We start from the raw sequence: 22,957 nt of genomic DNA, 5'->3' as shown, positions 1-22,957 counted from the left end.
CCTTCAGCTGGACGCGGAATAACACTAGCATTAGTAGTTTCGAAAGATGTTTTTGTCACCAGGTAAATGTACTAGCTAGCTACATCTACAAGGGTAGTAAGAGGGGTGTTGAGAGGCACACTGTCAATATCTGGGCTGCTATTTTGCTCACTGAATGTACAACACGCGGGGATGCATCGACAGTTTAATGACGTTAGAAATTCGTATCAAGCTTTAATGCATTATCTCCAGAATTTTATAAGAGCACATCCAGAGGTTGCTTGGACACAAAACAGCAAATACGGAATTTTAATGGATTTACTTTATTCTTTACTAGCAGCTCGGTCTTCTATGAAGTGAGATGACGCCCATTTCAACGAGCGCTTATGCCAAATGTTCTTCTAGACTCAGAACGATTTTTTATATTGACAACGAGCTCAATTATACTTCTGGTGTATATATGAAAACGAACAAGGTTTCGCCAGAGTTTGCCCTCTTCGAGAATGCACATCGGTGCTGCTAAAGCAATATGGATACGATGGTTGGGATGCAGCGTCGTAGACAAACATGGCCGTAGTTCTACATATTTCATTACGAAGGCATCAATCGTGGAATATTTGTGGTGCGCCAGCCAATCGTTACGATGAACGAAACAGTAAAAGAGAATCGGCTCCGAAGAGGAGCAGGAATGTGGTCCTTTAGTTTTTCTAACACTTCAAAGATAAAGCATTTCGCTGACAGCCAGCTTTGAAGACAATATGCATAGGAAGATGAGAGTTGTTTTAGCGGTGGTCGCTCGCTGCGAGTGCCACAACGACATTCAGCGTAGCATCGCACAAACTTAGCCACCAAAGACCGCCATTACAGCGGTCAGGCTGTATTTCGTCCCGTTTATGCTCCGCATTATCAACCTCATAAACAAGGGGTCCGCTCTGCTGAAGTGTCCCCGTTACTAACTCTCATATATTATAAAACAATGGACTATATAATCGAACTGGAAACAAGTGCAACGGTATATATATGTAGCGCAATAGTAATACTATTTAAATATAGAATTGACAGTTGTGACGATCCTGTGCATTACGTATATGAGCAGCACTCTGGGAAAGTTGATTGTTTTCTAATACGGGGCGCAACGGGTGTTATCGCCAGCACTGAGGCTCTGTGTTAATTGTTTAAATCTGAACCAGCTTTTTTCGTTCGAAAGAAGCGAAAAGAACACGATACAAAGTACGATCCCGAGCCCAAGTAGTTGCCGTAATTCATTTGAATTAAAAGAAGCTGCGTATTTGTTTAAAAATCACACGCATACATAAGTAGTAATGGATCAGAATGCGTACAGGAATAAGTGAAAGCGACAAAAGGAGAAATTTAAATCTAGTTAATAACAGTATAGAGCCTTTACCATAAGGGACAGCATGTCAAGTATTTTTACTAACGCAATCGACAGCATCAATGCGACAGCTGCCTTAGCGTCGTTCGTGACTGACTACCTAGTTATCTTGGGTCAAGAGACTGGCGTCCAGCTAAACAAAACAAGCTATTGAGAGGTCAAGGGGGACCCAGATTGAAAACTTCCGATGACCGAACCACTGCTTTACTCTTCAGCTATTGATGAGCGACCTGTGAAATACCAAATCTCATACTATCAGGCCGCAGATCAGATCGAGCGCAAGAGAGCGATCCTTCGCAACGATATACAACTACGCACACAGAGAGAACTAGCTAGCTCTCTCTCTTTCACTAACAGTATGTTGTAACGTTGTTCTTTCTTTCAGTACTAAAGTTAAAAAAAAAAAAAAGTACTTTCTAAGAGAGAAATTGGCGTTTAGCAGCTTAGCAACCACGCTTACTATGCTAGCAGAGGCGGTGTAGCGTGAGTGCCAGCGCGGAGATGGAACTGCAAGTACCCAAATAAGATAAATATTCTAACATCTAGGACCAACTAAAAAAAACTGGAGTTATTCGAAAGGCTCCACATAAATTGGTTACCGTTATTTTAACGAATAAGCAATACGTCCTTCTAACAAGCAATTGAGATAACTCAGTAGATTACGACATATCAATGAGGTGAGTTATTTACGTTTTACGGCATACCATCTTGGATTTGGGGCCGATAAAATATAGAATATTGGTTACGTTTACCAGCTTGAGTATACAAAGTGGAAGTTCGCATATCACAGTTTGAAAAAATATGATCAGCTTCCTCTTTATTTGTTTAGAACTTCTGCCCATGCGCAACAATGAGAATCAACTTAGACCGCACTGCTCGATCCTTATTATAAATAGTTTATATCTCAATTTATAGTATCTTAGGAGTCGTTCGTTCACTTCGTATGAAATAATTACCCTTGTTTTCGATAGTACGTCAAATTCTACTATGGAAGGGTGTTTTTGCAAACTGTGATTTTTTTGAAAAATTTTTTGATAATTATTAGGCCAGACGAATTAACCGGTATATAGCTTGATTATAATATTGAATATTTATTGTTGGACGGAATGCCTCTACTTGCGTGATAGCGGATTTTAAGGCAATACAGTATAACAGCTTATTTTCGGCGGATAGCTATAATGAGAAATCAGGCCCAAGTGGTTATCCTTCCCTTTCTCGGCCAGTCTCTATCTGAACGTAGGTTAAAGCTGACTTTTCGTACAGTTGACTGTTTTACTACACCTATTTTCTGATTCCACTGAACTATTATTCTTCCAATCATTCTACGTTAAAGCTTGTTACTGTCACTCGATTGCAGTAATTCCCCTACTGCTAAACCGATACCCTACCAGAGGTGCCCCGTTTCTTCTCCAGTTATTTTTGTCGGGATCTCACGATGAAATTGGTCCTAATTTTTAAAATTCTATATGAGTATTAGGCCGGCCGAGAGAGCAAAAATATGAAAACCTCGATATTTTTAGGATATCAAAAATGTTTTCTAAATAAATCTTATATTCGATTCTACTATGGAAAAAGTTGAAATTCAAGGAAGAAAAGTTAAGCCAATGTGTGCTTATTTTGTAGGGCTAAAAACGCTGAATTATTTTTACATTTGAATTTTTTTGCAAATTGAGAACCATTGTCAAAATAACAATCCCAAAATATTATCCTGTGCTAGGCCTACACTATAGTATAGAAAAACTGTTTTATATTCTTGTCATGGGATTTCTTTTTCTCAGACATGTCATTCTTATTACAGCAGTCGTTTTCAAGTCACGTTTGTTAGTTCGATTGTTTTGATATTAGTAGTAATGGTATTAGAAAAACAAACTTCACATCATTTAAACCCGGTTCCAAAGATTTTCACCGTGAGCCTGCAATGGCAATTATTACCAGTGGCCGAATCCTTCTCCCTAGAAAAGTACATATGTATATACTGGGGCTATAGGTTGATTCTAGAAGATTTAATATTTACGTAAAATGATGCTGTAAATCCCTGTAGAGTTAAAGACGGCTCATTAACGCCATTTTTCTCTCAAAGGATTACCGTGTCAGCGTAGTAATCCGTCAAGCTAAATGCAAAGTACGTACTTTTAGCCTCTTTTAGCTACAGTTGAAAAGTAGATGTTTCGACGATTTCTTTCTCTTATCATGATGAATCTTACCAGGATACATGAAAACCTGTCCCTAGGCATTTTCCGAACACAAACATTGTCCTAAAGATACCGTTCCGATGAAATTGCTTTCTACTATTTTAAACGGAAATCTAGTTTGGTCAACTAACTGAACAATGTTGTTCTAATGACTCAATTCAATGGCATGGATCAATATGTATATATCAATATCTGTAATAGATAGTGTAAAATCTAGCGTGATATCCACGTTCATATTCCCATTTGTTTCTAAGTTCCTCCATTAAATGCCAGGGTAAGCATTTTAGCGGCCGTTAACTTTCGTTTTAACGTACATGTTTGTTTTGTGACAGCCTTTAGGTAGGTAGGCAGACTATGATCAGTGAAGTTATTTACTAATTTTTTTCGTTGAATATTTCCTGATCTTTGCGTTGCAAAAGGACCCGGCCACCCCCACCTTGGTTGATTCTTTATTTAATGGAACAGCTAGCATCGCCAACGGCACCCGAATACGAGGATTAGTGTCACATATGCTAGATTCTTAAAATAATAATTTCGAAAATTGATCATAAGCTTAATTTTGAATAACAAGTTAAAAAAATAAACGACTTCAATAACAGACGTATTTTTTCAAGGGCTATCTCCTGACGTCAAAATTTACGATACTTAAAAAGCGTTTATTTTATCTCTGCTGTTTCATATGTGACTTGCTATAGAAAATATAAGCCATTAAATTACTGGTAATTAGCGAGTGTCAGTCTAACAATTTTTTCTTTACTCTCTAAGCCCGTTCGCAAAACATTAGCTAGGGCGTTATTAACGGAGGCGCTCAAAAAATGCTTCCTGAAAGAGCGCTGCTTAAAACACCCTCTAACAGTTTTCAGATTAGCTTCTAGTCTAAAGCTTTCTTTTTTAGATAGAAGTCTACTGAATTTTTCAGGTTACTTAGGTATAGCTTCCACAAAACATGATACTGAACATTGTAAGAATAGAAGACATCGACATCAATGCTCTGCTTGTTTATTTGCAATTAATGCATTCTTAGAATAATAAAAGAGCTTTTATCTTACACCCGATGGATACTGTGAAAAAAGCGTGGACTATGTAACCAAACTATCCCCAATATCTTTAAAGTGTAACAATAATAGTGTAGTACCAATACTATATATAAGAAAATTCTCATTTTTATAAAAGGTGCCGGGGGATAACGACAGGAAAGGATTGTATCTTAGATTGATTTAATCCAAAATTGAATTTTCAAAAGTTAGATTGTGGGAGCTGAATCTTTGCGATGCTAATCTGCTAGCTTCAAACTGGCCAGCTGCCTATAAAGAGTAAAAAACTAATTACAAATGATTGGTCCCCTAGTCGTACACTGAAGCATATTTATGTATATATTGCATTCTGAGAGCAGGATCAGTCAAAGATAAACGAAAGTTCAGTTTCACCTTTTTTGTGTTGCTGTAGGAAACATCATATTCGGAATTGAGAAACAGTATATTTTCTGGCTTCAGATCCGTATGAGTCAGTTTCATCTGATGTAGATCTGGAATTAACAACAATCAGAACGTTCTAAATTAGGTAAACAAGCTAATAATATTAACGTGACCAACTATCCTCCTCGACGGTTTACCTAATTATATTTTTTATGATGGCTAGAATCCCTCAGCACCAATACCCACGCAGTAACCCACCTGCTTTGTAGCATATTGGGGAACCTAGTTGTATTGTGAACTGGGCTGGAAAACTAATGTTGCCGTGTTGTTTAGACGTAACGTCGCAGGGATTCAAAGAATTTTAAGGTTAGTGAAACCCAGCTGAAGTTAGAACCCGAGGCATGATTCTTGTGAATCAATTGGCCTATTCCAAAAGAGTAGCAGGCAAAACCTGTGGCGATGTTAAAGTGAACACGTCGAGCAATTATTTCATTTTGGATCTTCCATGAGTACTCTCCCAATCGTTCCGCCTTTCATCAAAAGGGAATAAGCTTTCTTAACCCACAATCTTTCTGTACAAGCAAAAGGCTATTAAGGTAACGGGATCATTTTCGCTCAAACTGCGTCTTGTGTTTGTGTGTAACTAGATGGAAATAAAACCAAATTGATATTGCGAGTATCAGCCCCAAATGCTTATAATAGTAAATTCAAAGCAATGGATGAATGGGTCTGTAGTTAACAACCGAAAAGAATTGTTTCGTGTTTTGACGTACATGCTACCCATTTTTAGCGTGAACACCAACTCTGCTGTCAAAATGCTATGTTGCCTATGTCGTCTCATGGAAAATCGGTTCTGTACTACTCCAGTGTGACTTCATATGAAGATGCACGAAAACTATACTTTATAAACTAGATTTTTCAGTTATTGTAAGTCGGCAATTTATCGGAATAGCTAATGCCAAAATTTAGATCCAGCTTCTAGAACATGTTTATTTTTCGAACGTCAATACTTATAAAATTTGATGCTCGAAATTAGATTCATTGCCTCAACTCCGGGCTTTTACCTCATGTGATGCACTACGACAAGAAGATGTTAGAACTGAATCTCTTGTGATGGGCACGAATTAACCGAATTACTGTGTTTGTCCTCATAAACGGTTTACTACTCGTGGTTTACGGAACAAATTCGCAATGGTGAAACGTGGTTGTGTAACAAGCAGACATTTCAATCCACTTAAAACCGTTTAGGGAAGAAGGATCATTTCAATCAATCAACAACGATTTTTATGTACCACCCGTATGGTACGTTCGGCATAAATCCGAGAAGACCAAGTGGCTGTCTTTTGTATCTAAATAAAAATTATTTGAATGAAATGTGGATGAAACCGTTGCCTGGGTCGCCATCACATCTGTGGCGGATCTGTTTACTTGATGTGCTTGCATCTAGGTACGCATAGTGCTTAAATTCAAGGCTTACAAAAGTTTCATCTCCTGATCCACGAATAACTTTTCTAACGAACTAACAAAGTAGATGAAACAATGTAGAGCAATAACACTGGTACGTCAAGGCTCGTTAGGGTCTCGCCAAAATGTTCGCTAACGGCAGACCAACGATCCTAACAAAGCAAATGGTCAGGCGAATGCAATATGGCGCGAGAATTCGAACATAATTGTGACCCGCATGAACGACACATAATGGATAAAATAACCACATCCCGAAAACAGCCTCCAGTTTCTTTGAAATAGCGAAATGGTTTTTTGGTGCTCTCTTTGACTTTTTCAATCTAACCTCCTATTGTGAACCTTCTATCCTGGATACAGATGTTTTCTTCAGAATCTTTAGGAGATGTGGGGGACAGGGGAGCGATTTGAGCAGCCAGCGAACGTTGCTTTGAAATTCTCAAAACACATTAATTTTTTTTGGATGTAGTTAAGTGGATCGGATCAGAAATTTTGCGTAATTCAAATTTTTGAATCTTTTCTCTGCAATAAGATCCTAAAAAGTTGTGCTGTATAGAAAAGCTATGTATTTTTTTCGCATTTTATCAAGACCTAATAACAATACAAAAGTGAAGTAGCGGCCTCGTTTTTCAACTACAATTTCAGCTGTCTCAATGCTACATTTTCAACTCTAAATTGAAAGCAACTTACACTTGATAAATGTCGTTACTTCAACGTTACATTTTCACCCTGAGGGCTATATATTTGCCAAGGAGAGGTGAAGCTATATAGGCTAGTATGATTTCCAGCTTATAGGAAACGAAATAAAAACATCAAGTTTCCTTTGAATAATGTCGTTGATTTGCTTTATCTTGCTAATTAGAGGTAAATTGTTAGCACTAAATAGTGACTTGAAATATTCAATATAAGAAAGGTTAAAATATTATGTTTTTTTAAAATTCTGCACGCGTGCTTGCCGCTTTAAGACCATTCGGCCGATTTATATAACAGTGAAACAACCATGCGTTATGAGGCATCATCGAGAACGCGCAATTTTACCAGCAAATCTATCAAATGTCTAAGTGCTATGTCCCTTTAACATCGTTACGGTCTTTCATGTTATACATCATACAACAATTTAAACTAACCTGTTCCGGTACCTTTTATCGTCACTTGTTGTGAAGAAACGATCGAGATCACATTCCTTGCCTAGTTTCGTAGAGGGGTTAACTACTAGTGGACTCGAAATCTTGATATTATGTGTACGCAAAAAAGAAAGCTGATAGAGACAGAATGCAAGCTATGACTGCGCAGGAAGCAGTGGCAACTATTATAGATAGAGTCCTTTCCGTTAGGAAGAGAGCTCGCGAATTTGGGATGGGCAATTTCAGTTTAAGGCTATGGAAAAAGCTGCAAACGAGCTCTCTTTACCTTGTTCACGTCGTACGTTTGACGCATGTCAGTAGGCTATATTAGCGGCGCACTTTGCCCAATGCACAAGAATCATTCGAGCTTGTACCATAGTCAAGCCAAAAGAGGCTAATTTCGGACAAATTTACCCAGTGACTAAACGTAGAGCAGTCGGCATCATGATCTGAAGGGCTGCAGGGAAAATTGAATAATGGTTTTCCTATCGCTACACGATCAGTCTTCGTTGGGGCAAGCCGAACAGAAGTCCTTTGGCACGGATAATGGACTCTAATAAGGAAGCGGTCAAAGTTTTCGCTAGAAACATGCAAATCTTAATGGAGTCGTACAACTTTACCCTTTTAAATATTTTTAGTCAAGATGATTTCCTGCGGTAATAAACCCTTCAAAAGTAGCTGCGCCTGAAGGAACGAAACTACTTTTTAAATTGACATCACTGTATCGTGTCAGAATGCTCGTTGTCCTGCTTTCCCGCAAGCTCGAGTCGTGTTTGGTGTTTCTTCGAATGCAAACTCGTCCAAGTGGTTGCAAAGGGAATGTTTTAAGGCTGTGTTGAGCGTTTTGTCGTGATTTGTTGTCTCGTAAACAAACCATGTCTGCTAATCGTAGATGAGCATGAGACGCGAACAGGTCTAAACGCGGTCAAACTAGCTTTAGTGAATGGCGTTGACATTGTTACACGTTCTCCACAGCACCTAGACAAGCTATAGCTTTTAGACGGGGCTCTCTGTACTCTGCGCTCTGTACAGCGCAACAGCACCTTGTCACTGGCTGCGAAGGATCAAAGGATCACAATATTTGACACAGCCATTAATCATTCCTTATGGCTCCAAAATCTTTTTTTTTTAATTTTTAAAAATGAATGTGCTGTTTAGTTGTATATGAATATCTGTTCTCTTAGAAAAACAATCCTATATTTTGGAAATCTTGTCAGGAAAAGGTCAGAAGCGCGATACTTGACCGCTTGCATAACTTTAATTGACATCTTTGAACGGGATCATTAGTGGTTCATATAGCCCCACCAGGTGGCACAATATAAGCAAGCGACATATTTATTAACTGGTAATTTCTCGAAAATCAGTGATTTAGTACTTCTACATTTTAGGCTACAAAATAAAGAAGTTCTTAACTGTAACATTTAGAAAATTTAAGTCCATAAAGCTACACTTGCTCCTATTTGGGACTGATAACGGCATCGGTGTCCGGTGTTATCGAGGTAATAATTTAAGTAGGACTTTGTTCGGTACAAAAACAGCCGACCATAATTAATCCTCTCTCATATTTCAAAAACTAACCGTTTGGTTTGCCTATAGTACGCCTGCATCGCTTAATGAAGACCTAGTTTTTCTCTACTATCACGACAGAAGAATGAACGCTACACGTTGCGGTAAAACAGCCCACCAATATAAGTCCCGATTACTCCTAAATACAAACATATATATATATATATATACATAAATGCAACTTCGTCTTGTAAATAAGGCGGAGCAAATATGAGGAGTGGCTTAACCTACAAAATACTCAGTTCAAACCAGACGAAACAAGGCAATAATGCTCTGGTTGATAAGTCATACATTTATACTTAGAATATATAATGGACCTGCGAGATCCTAAAATAGAACTCTCTTCTAAAATTACGCCATTACCGCAGCAACTCTACTTTGTGCGCAGGTTGAGCTTATGCTGATATGAAAGCACAAGCATGCTTCGAAGAAAAAGGAAAAATAGGATATTGTATACATATGTTCCCGAACCCCTAACGATATCTGCATCTAATAGACTGCTGTTATTCTTCTAGGAACCCAAGTAGGCCCTGCACGGTTTGAAACATTGAATCCTAAACTGTATTATAATATTATATTAAGCAGGATGGATATCAGCTTCCCCAAATCATTGTCACCTGACGGTACTGCTTTTAATAACGTCATTGTACTTAAAATATATCGATTAGCCTTGCGAACTTTGCCGGTAGACTGTGTAGTTTGCCCCGCGCCACCTCTTTGTGAGTAATGCAGGATGGATAAATAAGAAAATCGAGTGCACCCCGCCCATTCGGCCATTTGAAGTCGCTGAGGATCGACTAAAGGCACTTTTAAACGCTGATGACACCTAAGAAATACAATATTAATCATGAAAGCATGAAAATAAACTGGGCACTTTAGACTTATGATATTTATTCAAAACCAGAAGCTTTGGTGATCTGTGAAACTTATTGTCTCTGAATATCTCGCCCGTCACCGAGCAACCTCACAATAATAGTAGGAATTATCAGCGATGTCGAAAAGTGTTTTCTTCACATCGATATAAAACAGAAAGGAATGAATACTTTGGAAAGATACGCCTAAGTTCTGAGATAAGTCAGATCTTCGTAGGAAGCTAGGTTCTGTTTGATGAAGTAGAAGGGTACTATACGCTGGGAAATGTCTAAGAAGATAATCAACACGGATCTGTATATCGCTCAATAATTTCGAGTAAATGAGGCTATCTAATAAAAGGGACTCGATACACGATGCAAATTTACATTGCTTTATAACAATGCCAAGGCGCACAAGACAATGATTACGAAACCTGCAAAAAAAGCCTGAATGGGAGGTTCTTTTGTCCAGACACCGTTTAGATAGATTCCTAGCAAGTGAAAGTTGTAACCGCCTTGGTCAGTAAAGAATGTTTCAAGATATAGCTGAATTTAGTATTTTAACACCAAACCTGAAAACTTACAGAATAAATCGGTTGAAAAATAAACAAATGTGACTGCGAACACAATGTTAGGCTATAACAAGCGAATTTTGAAATTGAACAGTTTTTTTAATTATGCGCCGTTAGCAGAGGAAATAGCAGATGAAATGGATGTAGCGAGCCCTGTGGGCGATTTGCGGAACTTGACTCAACAGAAAAACCGTGTGGAGTATGCGGTCACCGCAGATGAGATATAAGTGAATCTCTAGCATTCAGGGCATAGAGGGCATTCAGTGGCAGTGTCGACTAGGCTCAGACATAACGTAATTGTTGTGTTTGCAGTGGACATCAAGGACATCTGATGCTATATAATACGAAACAATGTACGTACGGCAATCAAAAACACATAGTCCAGCAATTTAGTGACATTAGATCTCATCGCCGTGATTCAATAACTCTTTGGATTAAGCAAAGAGATATCCAACAGTGGTTTTCACCCGCTTTTCTTAGGGTAAGTTCTCGTTGCTATAAGACTTTTCTGATGATGATGAATAGCAGCTGGTGGATCACCACATTCCCGTCATAGCTTGATGGGTAACATATTTGCCTGCTGATCTTAGAAACACGTTTTGGTGTGGGTTCGAATCTGGGCATAGGCACATTTCGCGTCGCGCTGGGATCCAGCACACTTGGCTTCACTGTGGGGAAACAGCCGTTCAAAGGAGTAACTAACAGCGATATCGGACTTTTCAACCTAAGTCAAAAAATTAGACTGGCGTATCCCACTATCTATTTCCTTCTAGAGATCATAGATTTTCCAGTTTAACTGATAAGATGTGTTTAGGTTAGCTCACTTGGAATAGGCAACGCTTTGTCGAACAAATTTCAAGGTAGTCCGATATGAAGAGTAACATTTTGTATTTGTTTGTTCCGAGAAAATCGAAAATGTTCGAAAAAAAACAATAAGACGAAACCGAGTGATCGTTGCTTCTCGCATTCGAATGTCTAAGTTCATAATTGCTTAGTAATTCTGCCATCCTGCGCGCTTCCTTAGTAGCAAAAACGGTCTAAACATAAGCAAAAGCGCTTGCCTGATCCTTCGGAACAGCCACAATGTGGTGGCGCTCCCGTGCCACACACATGGCACAAATTTTTGGGAACATTTTTTTAATTGCTATCGAGAAAATTATTTTTATATATACGAATTGATACTGACAAAGTCTTTCCGTTAGACACACTCTTCGGGGCGATTTGCAGTCTCTTCGACACTGGAACAGATCTATATATTACATACCGTACACGCATATCCCAGCCGAATCGAGTTGCCGACTGTTGACTCTTGCCCTCCGTAATTCGCAGCCGTCGATGCTGTCCCAGAAGTGTCCTTCAAATATTCTCTAATAGGTTTCTCATTCAAGCGTTGTTCTTGAAAATGTCTTCTTTCGAATCTATATTCCTTGTCGAACAACGCGCAGCCGCCAGTGAGTGAGCCATAGTGAAGTGTACCGTGCATCCGCACATTCAATCCGTTCAATACGCCTCGACCTTTTATACTGATCGATTGAAGTCGGTAGCACTGCCCACTGAAGCATATTGTTTAACTTACCATTCAGAGTAGGCGTTTTTGAATTTTCTAAGAATGAAAATGAGCCGTTCGCGAGAAAGCTTTGTCATTGGCCGAAGTCAACGCGTCAAAAATCAAAGCCGTTGGATCAATTTCGAGGTTATTCCTGGACATATCCCAGGGTAAGCCTTTCGATTCCCACTCAACCTACCCCCACGAAATGTTCTGGCAAATGAAATCTTGATTCGTTCGAAGCGTTCAGAGTAACCTCTTAATGGCTCAATCCGCCACCGTCTTAGCAAACCGCACTGCAATTGAATCGAAACGGTACAATTTCACTGTGACTATCGACGGCGGATGTGGTGCCGCTGGCGCCTTTGTTCAGTGCCGACCCAACAGTTAGCGCCAATGTACGTTTTTTTCAGCTAATTATGACGCTTAGAGTTTTTGCCTTAATAACGATCCACGAATGTGATTTTTTTAGTTTGTAATGTTCAAACAAGTGTGGTCGATTAGTGCGTTCAAGTTAAGTAATTAGGGTACTGCTGTTAAATTTTTTGGACATAAAATGGAGCGTCCCTAAATGCGTTTTTAATAGTACGGTTTTTTTAGGCGGACGAAGCCACCGTTTATCGGCAAATCTATGTTCTCTCTATTGGGCTATTGGAAAGATAAGTTTCGTAGGTGTCTAAGAGATTCCTAAATACATGCTTCCATAGCGTCCGGTATTCAGACGAAAACCTTATCGCGGCTTTTTTTTTCAGCCTTTGGTTTCGTTTAAGTTGGTTGTCGCTAGATGTCATTGGTCCCATTAAGGAGCTCAACCCCTACGAGCTTTTCAGCTTTAGATTGAAATCGGTGAATTGACAACATTCTTTATTAATCCAGAAAAAAACGTAATAGCAAATGTTCCGATCGTAAATTATAGTCGCCCATAAGCGCTATATGCGGACACATTGTGACGAAATTGACTAATCAATGATATGGTATTGGCCAGAGCTACAGTTTTCTTGTTTCGTTCAAAACAAAGACGCTAGCCTATAACCCTTACCTGGCCTAATATAGGTTTTCACAGAAACTTTTGTACACAGCTAGGGTTCTAAACTTGTGCACTGTTTGGTCCAAATTAGTAATGATCGTGGCTAACTTAGAATCGCGCTTTCAGGCCTGTTTTTTTTTTCACGATGGAGTTTCTGCAATACTGTTTTTTTAATTTTACAAAATGTAAGTAGGAGCTTTCGTAGACGGTAATGCTAAACTTGTAACACAACTGGCCAACTCGTCGGACGGTATTTCGTGCCTATTTTGAACACGGGGCTGAAACTAGGAAAAATCTAATCGCTCCCTGTTAGAACATACATTTACACAAGCCAAATATCGCTGCATCACTAGATTAAACATAAGTATTACATCTGTAGAACGTCGTCGATACTTGCGCAAGGCAAACTGGCACAAGGCTATACGAAACACTCGATATTAAGAGCTACGATTTAATAGAGTTACCTCATGCAGTGCTATTTTGTTGTGTCGGACTACGCCTATATTCCTCTCAAACGTCACTAAATTGTCTATAATAGAACCTTCGCGATTTTTCTTACCCAAAAAAACGAGACCAAAAATTATTTTAGCAGAACGAGCAGCCTTCTGATGATTTGTCTCGATTCAGTTGATAACTGTTTCATATACATACATATAACACAACGCCCATTGGCGACATTAGTCTCCAAGAAGAAAGCTTGCTTTTATTCCTATTTGATGAAGACCTAGAGGGATAAAACGTGTCATCCTATAGAATGATTAAAAAATGTCTACCTAGAAGACATCCATTCCAACGGATCGCACTTCGTCCTGGATTTTACAACATACGTATCAACTTGGTAAGTTCTTTCAAGCAAAATGGATTTCACTGATACTATATCGCAGGCCAAAGAGGGGACCTTCGTTTCAAAGTGAAAAACGCAAACATTTAGGGATAGATAATGGGTCCTTTTCGAAGCTTTAGGAATTTCATGTTTCAAAAAGAGATATGTGCTTAGGAAGACCTGTATGTCGTGCTGTTGAATGTTGAACATGAGGCTTCTCAAGGGGACGACCTTCCAGTCTTCAGCGCCTACTTCCCACTGCTCGCATTTCTTTTGTTAGCATCGTTTTAACCTCTACACATTAGCAGAATTCATGCACTTTTGTAATCCCGTTTCTATCATGCTCACTTTGAGCTCTACAAAACAGTTTTCCCGATGTCACAAAACTAATTGACTGAATATTAAACGGATACACAATATAATACGAGACCAAGAATGAGAGACCAAAAAACCTTTCATGTCATACCTCCATACAAAATAATTTCTGCCGTGCAGATAGGTGCGACTCGGATGATGTTTATTGTTATGCCACACTGCGTGAGTTGTTTTATTAAAAGTATTAGAAATTTATCTATGACATTAAGTTTTTCTAGTTATCGAAACATTCTACCCACCTGCTGTATCGTTATCGGCATTGGTACAACTGGCTACAACGCTTCTCCTGACCAATTTCAGAAAACCTTTATGTTTAAAGTTCTGTAGTATTATATGTAGTTCTTATCAAGCATATTTTTTCTCAAAAGTATAAGGTCCCTCAACCTCTGGAAGGCATTAATTGTTGAACCTGTACATGCTTTGTTTCGTTCGATTTTTAAAAACGTCCTACGTATTTAATATACGATCCTCTCGCCGCAACTGTGTGTCCTCAAACTAACTGAGGTTGAAATTGTTTTCTCACCAAATTAGCATATTAGTGGCTAAAAACAGGGCGACACGATAAGTCTTATTGTCAGCTATGCTACATGTGCAAAATACGGGCATTTCGTAAACTTTCAAGGTACAGAGCTTCACATTCTCGCGATAGGAAATTGATAAGACATATGGGCTAGAAGACAACGCGCTATGATTGATGTGGTACGCTTTTTTGTCTCATACTTTAAGAAATACGTCGTCTTTGAAACTCTCCAATGTTATAGTAACGCACACTCATTTAAGTTCATTGCGAAATTATTCTCACTTAAGGTTTGGACATCGAATACACTGGGTTAGTCATTTTCTTAAATTGGGCTAAAGCGCAATGGCGACATTGCTATACTCTCTAGTTTTCGGACTAGAAATTTGCCCAACATGTATTTTATAGATCCCTTCTTAAACCCATTATTACGTATGCGCTTGTAATTTTAGGTGAAACATTAACTCATGTACATGTGTATTAATGGCGCAATGCTGTACCAATTAGACAAATATCTATCCGTCGATTCGTGCATCAAAGTGAGTCTGACATTCTCTGCGTTTCACAGTTACAAAGGCCTGACTTGCACAAATCAATGTATACGTCTATCACAAACGAAACAACATCAGGTCTTCATCAACGCCGTTAGCCTTTCAGGTGTCTTCTTTAGCATGACCGTACAGCGTTGTTAGCTGAATCAACTGAATAGCTACCTGTGAAACTCTTCACGACATACTTGTTGCATCGAAAATCAAAAACTATTTTGCCCAGATTGTTTAAGATTGCCCTGCTGTTGTTGTTGTCGCTATGTTAGGCTAGTTAGTTAATAGTTGTATATTGCATGAGACTCGGAAAATTCCTGGTTGATCTCAGTCTCTTCAAATTAGAACTCAGTGGCCTTAAGGCTTATATTTTTGCATAAAGTTTATTTTAATCTTAAAACTCGTGCATGAGAATCTTTTCACTATAAGGATTAGACAGAACACGACACACTATTATTTTCAAGGCTCCGCTTTGAGCTTGTGTAACCTAATCGTGAATTAAAGGGTAAGAAAGTGCTAATTGTACAAAAAAAACGTGGGCTGAAATCAGGCCAACAGATTTTCGTTGCTAACAACTTTTATATTCGAATGACTCACCGCAATACGCGCGAGGCCGACGTTCGGCAGTGAAAACGTATGAGCAAAAAATTGAAGGGCCTATTTTTATTGACGCCGGCGGATCGAGGCCCAAAATAGTGCTGGTAAAATTATCGACCAACAGGCAAAAAAGTAAAACCAGATCAGCTCAATACAGGAAAGTAATTCTTCGATACTTTCAGCAGCCATGGGACAGTGTCACCGAAAGGGTTTTGTATGAAGTGTGCGTGCAATTTTTAGGAATAGCTTCGTGTGACTGGAATACTAGGTATAGCAAAACATTTTAGGAACATACGCTACAGCGAAAGAAAAAGCAATATCAATAAGAAACCCTGTATGTAGGGGTATTGAAAGCAAGTAAGTTCTACTATAATGTTCTTAATTTGGAAGACGGCTCGAAGAGTTACATTACATCTACTGCTCGTTCTGATATATGTTATGGTCAACACATAGTTCTGAAATACCTCGCATACATAAACCTCGCATTAGTGGCGTCAAAACAATTGCCGCTTACAACCATTATATGAAAATTTAGCTATCGAGTACATCATTATTTATCTAGATATGTAAATATAGGAAATATAATATTTCATATTCCAATTAGAGTTTTATAAACGAACTTGTTTTTTAAAAACGGTTAAAAAAAGCAAAAATTATTTTAAAAATTGTAAATAATATTTGCAAAGTCGATTACGATTTTGAAAAATTCTACATTCCGTGCATTAGTGACCCCGAGTGTATTGACCACCAATTGTAGGATAGGTGACTTGACAAAACCACTTGCTATCTGTGGGCAGCGAGCACAACGATGACATAGATCGATATTGGTAGTTAATATCACAGCTCTCAGCGCTGCCTTACATGCTACGTCTAATTAAGGACACAAGCCTGAAATTAGCTTGAGCCAATTCGTGGCTCTTGGACCTTTTGCTTCTACGGTTCTGTGAGTACTACCACGAACATTGTTTCAACATCTGCTTGGACCTTGCTCGACGAGCTTCGTTCGTATCGATTTGGGATGCTCAGCTTTCATTTGTAAACTCTTTCTCCTTGGTGTACTAATACTCATAACTCGCAGCCCCTGCGTGGTATTCGTTTGGGTCTTCTTTTTTGCCCCCCCCCCCCCCCAGAATATTGTTGGCTTTTAGAGATTTCTTATATCCTGCTACTTTTGTTTGGCTCCCCACTGGAAATCAGGCTTTAGCAGCCTTAGCAGTATCTTTCAGGTACTAGATGGAAGCATTTCCTGTCACAACAGCCAGACGGCCAAAGCTTTCATGTATCAGATGGCACTGCTATTCACCACAGCGGCCAGACGGTCAAATTCGCCAAAACTTTTTAAGTACCAGATAGCTCTTTTCCTGCCACAACGACCAAGTGACCGAACTAGATAACTGGGTATCAAAAATGAAACGCTAGCATCGTTTTTAATGTCCAGTTTTTCATGATCATCAAAACGAACATCGTCCGTCGAATAGAGGGACTCACGAAGGTGACGGAGAAATTATTCGAACTGCAGTAAACACAAGGAAATAGTGTGTATGTATGTCTGCATGCAATAAGGAAGTAGTTAACTTTCTCTCTCTAAGAAAGGACGACCTTTTAACCGCACGCCTTTGATTTAGCTACTACTAGCATAACCTCCTCGCTTCTTTTTAAGACAACATCTTAACGATAACGGAACAGTAGAAAGTGACAGGGCACATAGAAAACATAAGTTCATATAGGACAGTAATTGTTGCGTGTTACCGTGTACCTTGACCATCCGGTTTTCCACAGTGGCATAGGAACCATCAGAGTAATTCTCATGGTGCTCGATCGGATTTCTCTAACTTAGAGGAACCTCATTACCTTTGGGATGCCCACAAAGCAGAGTTACAGAACGATAACTAAAAAGCAAGAAATGCCTTTTAGAATCACAGCAGAGAAATATCCGTAAAGTCTCCAACCGGGTTCGTGAACTGGGTTATTTACTAAAAAATAGTTAAAATATTTATTGTGAATTGCAATTATGACGATATTCTACTCACGCATTACGGAAAGTATGAGCTGATATCCAATGTGTCGGACTTGATCTAAGGGATAGGGCTGGTAATGATTTTCTTTCTGAAACAATCACATTCAGTTGAATAACTTAATAACTTATTGATTAACAGCTGATGGATACGTTTCTAAAAAAATGTGTTGTTGATTCTATTAGTTTAGTCGTAACTACTCTCATTTAACCTAGCGTTACTGAAATCGTACTTACAAGAAAGTCGAAGACGGATATCCCCAGCATTTCAAATAATATACACATATGACCGAAGTAGTCGAACCAGTCAAGCATCCGTACGCAGAGAGTTTGGAGGGCTGGCTCTCTACCTTGGCGCAATTTTTCCAACACGTTTATTTCTAACTTGGCTGCCTCACGATACTTGTCTACGTTCTTGATTACCTTTAGTGCTAACTTCTGGTCACTGGTGGATAGCGGTAATTTATGGTAAAGCATTGTTTTGTATGCGTCATATCAGGTGCATAATAGGCATGAAAAAACAAGAAACACACATAAACGACATCAGTAGAAGTTCTATTAATAATAATAATAATAATAGTTATTATTGTTGCACTTGCTCATAAATTATATTGTTTAAGTTATTGTTAAAATAGTTAGCGTAGTGGTTTGGGCAGTAAAAGCTCTGGCTAAAAAACGAAACATTGACATACATAAAAACACTGTGACCGAGTAATCAACAAAGTATTATTACTTTCCGATACGGTATACTGTAAATAGACGCAAGGACATAAATTATCAGTGATGGTTTGGCATAATTGTGGCAGCTGGTCTTTTCCGTCGAAGTTTAAGGGCGACATAATCTCTTGAAAAACCCAAGAAGTTTGAAAACATCGAGCTGTACGATAAAGACGGCTAATTCTAGCAGTCTTAAAAGGAGATCATATGGCCAGGGAATGTATTGTGCAATAATATTCAATGTTTTTTATGATATATGACAAGTGGAATCATTCTGTCGGAGGTACGTGTCTTTGAGATCCATACTACCCACTTTTGGCACAAAAACTAAATTGCCGCGTCCTGACTTTTTTTACATTTCCGGCAGGGTTTTTATAGAACAAATGGTCTAGTAATGCCCATAGCTTAAAATCCGTACAAAACAGTGACGTTTTCATCTCGTAAAAGACAAGTAGGTTTTCTTCATAGCAAGCGTCATAATTTTAAATGTTTACGAGATCATGGAGATGATTATGGGCCTCATAGGCGAGTACAATTTTGCTGGAGGTCTCATTGTTTAGCCGTCGTTGATTAATTGCTCAACTGATGATCTGTTTTTGCTGCGCATGATTTGTCTGTCAGGTGAGCTGGATTTTGTAAGCCTAAGGACCTAAATCATTTGTTTTTCTTTGAGCGTGTTGAAGCGTTGCATGTTTGAGAACGATACTGAATGGATGTTCCAGGATTTGCGGCTTCTGTATAATGAACAGCTGTAATTTTCTCTGTTGAATGACCTAGACAAACACGTGTCGATGGTTGGACATCAATAATCGAACCAGTTCCTTTGAACTCTCCGAGTAATCTTTTCAGAATTCATATTGCTGAAACGTTTGCCAAAAATACGCGATTTGCCCCGCCCTAGTAACAGTCTTGAAACATATGGGCAAACGGATCGGATTGATTTTTTGCAGGTAATATAGGTTCGCCCTGGAAGAAGCGCAGTAGAAGATGGAGCTGACTGGCCAAATATTGCTGCGCTACAGGGAAAATTTTGCATTTGCTTTGAAGTGTAATGTTAGTCTCCTATAATTTCTGAATACGACATCAGATCGGCTAAAGCAACGACGCTGACGAACGTGAAAGCTTGCTGCTAAGGGCGAACCATACATACATACATAGTTAGAGGGGTGAGAAATGTGTATCTCTTTGAATGTACTGCCATAACAACCAGAAGTAAAAAGTATATACCGCGCTGTTTCAGCGTGGGCAAAACTGATTGCTAGCAGTTAATAATAATAATAGGAAAATTAGGTATTAGGGAGAAAAACGATTTAAGTTTAATAGTTGGTTGAGTCGTTTCTGTGCCATTTCATAGACTTGTTGGAGAAGACCCAGATAAATCTGGTAAGACCCCTTGCTTAGGTTCTTAGAGGGGGCATAATGTGTGATCTTATACCTAAGAGAAGTGACTCCAAAGAATTCGTTTAGGCGTTTGTTCATTTCCATGAAATAAATAAGAGTGACAACGAAAAAAACGCTCGCCCTTATTTTTTTGTTTGAGTAGGCACAACTGTGCACAGCTTTGCGCATTTGTCACAATCAGTTCACAATGAGATTTCCAATGAAATACGCCAACCCCTACACACAACGCACATTGTACGCCGACAATGTTCATCCGACGAGTAGACATCGATCCGCAACATGAACGGCTTCGTGAGCTATAAAAATGGCCGGAAACATGTTAACCATACCATCGCATCGCAGTGGGTGGTTCCGTACAACATCGACCTTCTAGAAGCCTTCGACTGCCGTTTGAACATCAAAATATGCTCTTCTGTTAAGTCGATTCAATATATTATAATGTACGAACTAAAGGGTAGGGGCAAAGCTATCTTTAAGGTTGAAGAGATAGATAAGAATCATAACGTTCGATACGTCAGACCCTGTTAGCTTGTCACGCAGCCCGACAGGACCTGGGGCTTTCGCTTCCGGGTACAGAAATTTTCCGCTTCACAGATGACACCCTTATATTGAGGAACTTTATCTGCACTCACCGCAAAAGCAGCAAATGTTTTTCCACGAGAGCACATAACCTTGAGCTTCGGAGATTGCCTACGAAGCTCAGTACATTGATGACGCTTTGCGAACAATATCCGTTCGCTCAAACATTACCCTATATTGAGATAAGTATCTCAACGTTGGGTAGTGTTAAGTTCTACGCGACAAATAACCAGTGGCGAAACGGAGGCAGGGTTCCTGGATCACCCACTTCCCAATATACTTGTTAGCAAATGTCCTTGGTTGCATCTGCACAGTTAACGCCCGTTGGGACGAGATTTATTACTTAAACCTCCTGCTCTATCACTTCCGTTGGCCTACAACGGTAGATGCATTTAAAGCATGCGACGCACGTCAAGCTACCATGCTCGAGGGAGTCTAGATGCTCTTCCGAGAAGACGAACACTGAAACTAGATGACGGCACATGCCGATACCATACATGTGCCATAGGCAATTTGGGATTTCTTCAAACCAGGTCGACAGAATACACCAAGAATTCACACGACTTCAACTATCCTTACCGATAAGAAAACTAAACGAACGTTGTGAACGTTTAGATCAATAAGGAATTTAAATATAACTAACACACGAAAAACTCCTAACGTCCAGAAAGAAGTCCAATTTGGGTTCTGCGCTTGTTTAGAGGCAAATGTTGGCAAAATGACCTTTCTCAACGCGCTAGTAGGTACGCATAAAACCTACCTCATAAACATACTTCGTTTGCGCAAAAGTAACGCTTGCAGTTGTCTCTTTAGACATCGCTGCAATGTTTATGCTTCGTGTCCGCACTGCGCGCTCTCGTTTCGAGATTCTCCTTCATGTCGACGAGAGCGCAGTACGCAGCCTTAGCAAGACCCGGGAGTAGTTGACCACCTCAGCTAAACGGCGTTTATTGTAAAGAACGAGTGCCCCAGATTCAATGCAAAAGTCTTTAAGCCCGTTGAGCGATCGCTCCGTGACGTGCGACAGAACCTTGACGGTGTACCCTGAGCACTTCCGGCAGCTCTTAACTATTGTCAACTGTGGCCGTAATGCATATATTAAAAATGCTCCCATCTCTAAGGGACCTTCACGATACATTACCCGGCCGCTAACCTGTGCCTTACAGCAGCTGATGTTGGCTACTTGTAGCCTCTGCTAGGTACCCAAAAACCGCTCGCATTACCATTATTTTGCATGCCAACAGTGTTATACAGCGCACTCCTACGGCATAGAGCATCGACGTGATTTACCTACGTCTTTCGTTCTACGCTTTATTTCACACATTTTCAACAACATGCACATTAATATCTAGCAGTCCAAAATAATGATAATTTTTACGTCAGTCGATTTCCTCAAGAGACTACAGTTTACCAAGCCTCCAGTCAAGTCCTAGGAAATACCGACGCGACTTACTCCACGACTGAATTTCTTGACAATCCCGACATCGGTACAGCGCCCCGATCATCCTGATGAGGACCCTCAACCCTACGAGACCATGCAATGGAGCTAGGATAGTCATGCATGAGCATCTCATTGCCACCGAAATAACAACGATACAATTCAAAGAGTCGCTCTTTTGAAAGGCGCTGACGTAGAACCTAGCCGCGGGCAATTTCCGATGTAACCATGCCTCGTCATGACTACCCACACAATGCGAGGACAAATCACGGATAGCCTTTTCCTCTGAGACAACCCATGTTCAAACACGGTTAACTTTTCGTAGCTCTTAGCACCGCTCGAGGATAAATAACCCTGAGAAAGCGTTCCGCAAAGGCAGCATCGCCACCAGAAGCATAATTCGCAGGGTTTTATAGTGAAGGCTTGCAACACATCGTTGAACTGGCCTCCTCGCAGCACTTCTGATACTACAAACGGATAGACTTACAGGCAAGAGTTAAAAATGAACCTACAACGAGTACCTCAGTAGTAGGCAATCTCTTCACTAATAAAAATGTTTTCTTAGCTATTCAACAGTATTTGTTGTGGCCTGCCAGGTCTTATTTTACGGGGGAATTTATCTATTCTCCACACAACGCCCTGATAGCTTGAAGAAACTGACTCTGTTTTGGCATCTTTATTGCCTACCGTAGCGAGTTAGTAGGTAGGAACTTTTTGGGGCCTTTATTATCTCTGTGAACATCGGGTTGCAGGATGCAGACTATATGTTAACAGACTCTTCTTACTTGGGAAGCATCGTGCCTAGAGTCATGGAGCTACCCCTCCCGA

The 22,957-nt window shown here is 39.6% G+C and overlaps 1 protein-coding gene across 11 annotated transcripts in view; it reads right to left on the bottom strand.

Annotated features, from left to right (window-relative positions):
- Nucleotides 1–22,957, bottom strand: part of LOC111244970 (uncharacterized) — a 57,037-nt gene that overhangs the window by 8,491 nt on the left and 25,589 nt on the right. For 6 of the 11 annotated variants that reach the window (XM_022793050.2, XM_086980220.1, XM_086980217.1 and 3 more), the window contains 3 exons: nucleotides 18,232–18,439; nucleotides 18,011–18,086; nucleotides 4,992–5,089 (listed from right to left, as the gene is read on the bottom strand). In XM_022793050.2, coding sequence (XP_022648785.1) covers nucleotides 4,992–5,089; nucleotides 18,011–18,086; nucleotides 18,232–18,439 — 382 coding nt within the window. Of the gene's footprint in view, nucleotides 1–4,991; nucleotides 5,090–11,817; nucleotides 12,345–17,736; nucleotides 17,874–18,010; nucleotides 18,087–18,231; nucleotides 18,440–22,957 lie in introns of those variants that run through there. The other 5 variants (XM_086980257.1, XM_086980235.1, XM_086980246.1 and 2 more) reach the window with 3 other exon arrangements.

Source organism: Varroa destructor, unplaced genomic scaffold (assembly GCF_002443255.2).
Source record: "Varroa destructor unplaced genomic scaffold, Vdes_3.0 BEIS01000001.1, whole genome shotgun sequence".
NCBI lineage: Eukaryota > Metazoa > Arthropoda > Arachnida > Mesostigmata > Varroidae > Varroa > Varroa destructor.
Note: the sequence above shows the minus strand (reverse complement) of the source record. Positions and strands in the feature narration are given on the sequence as shown.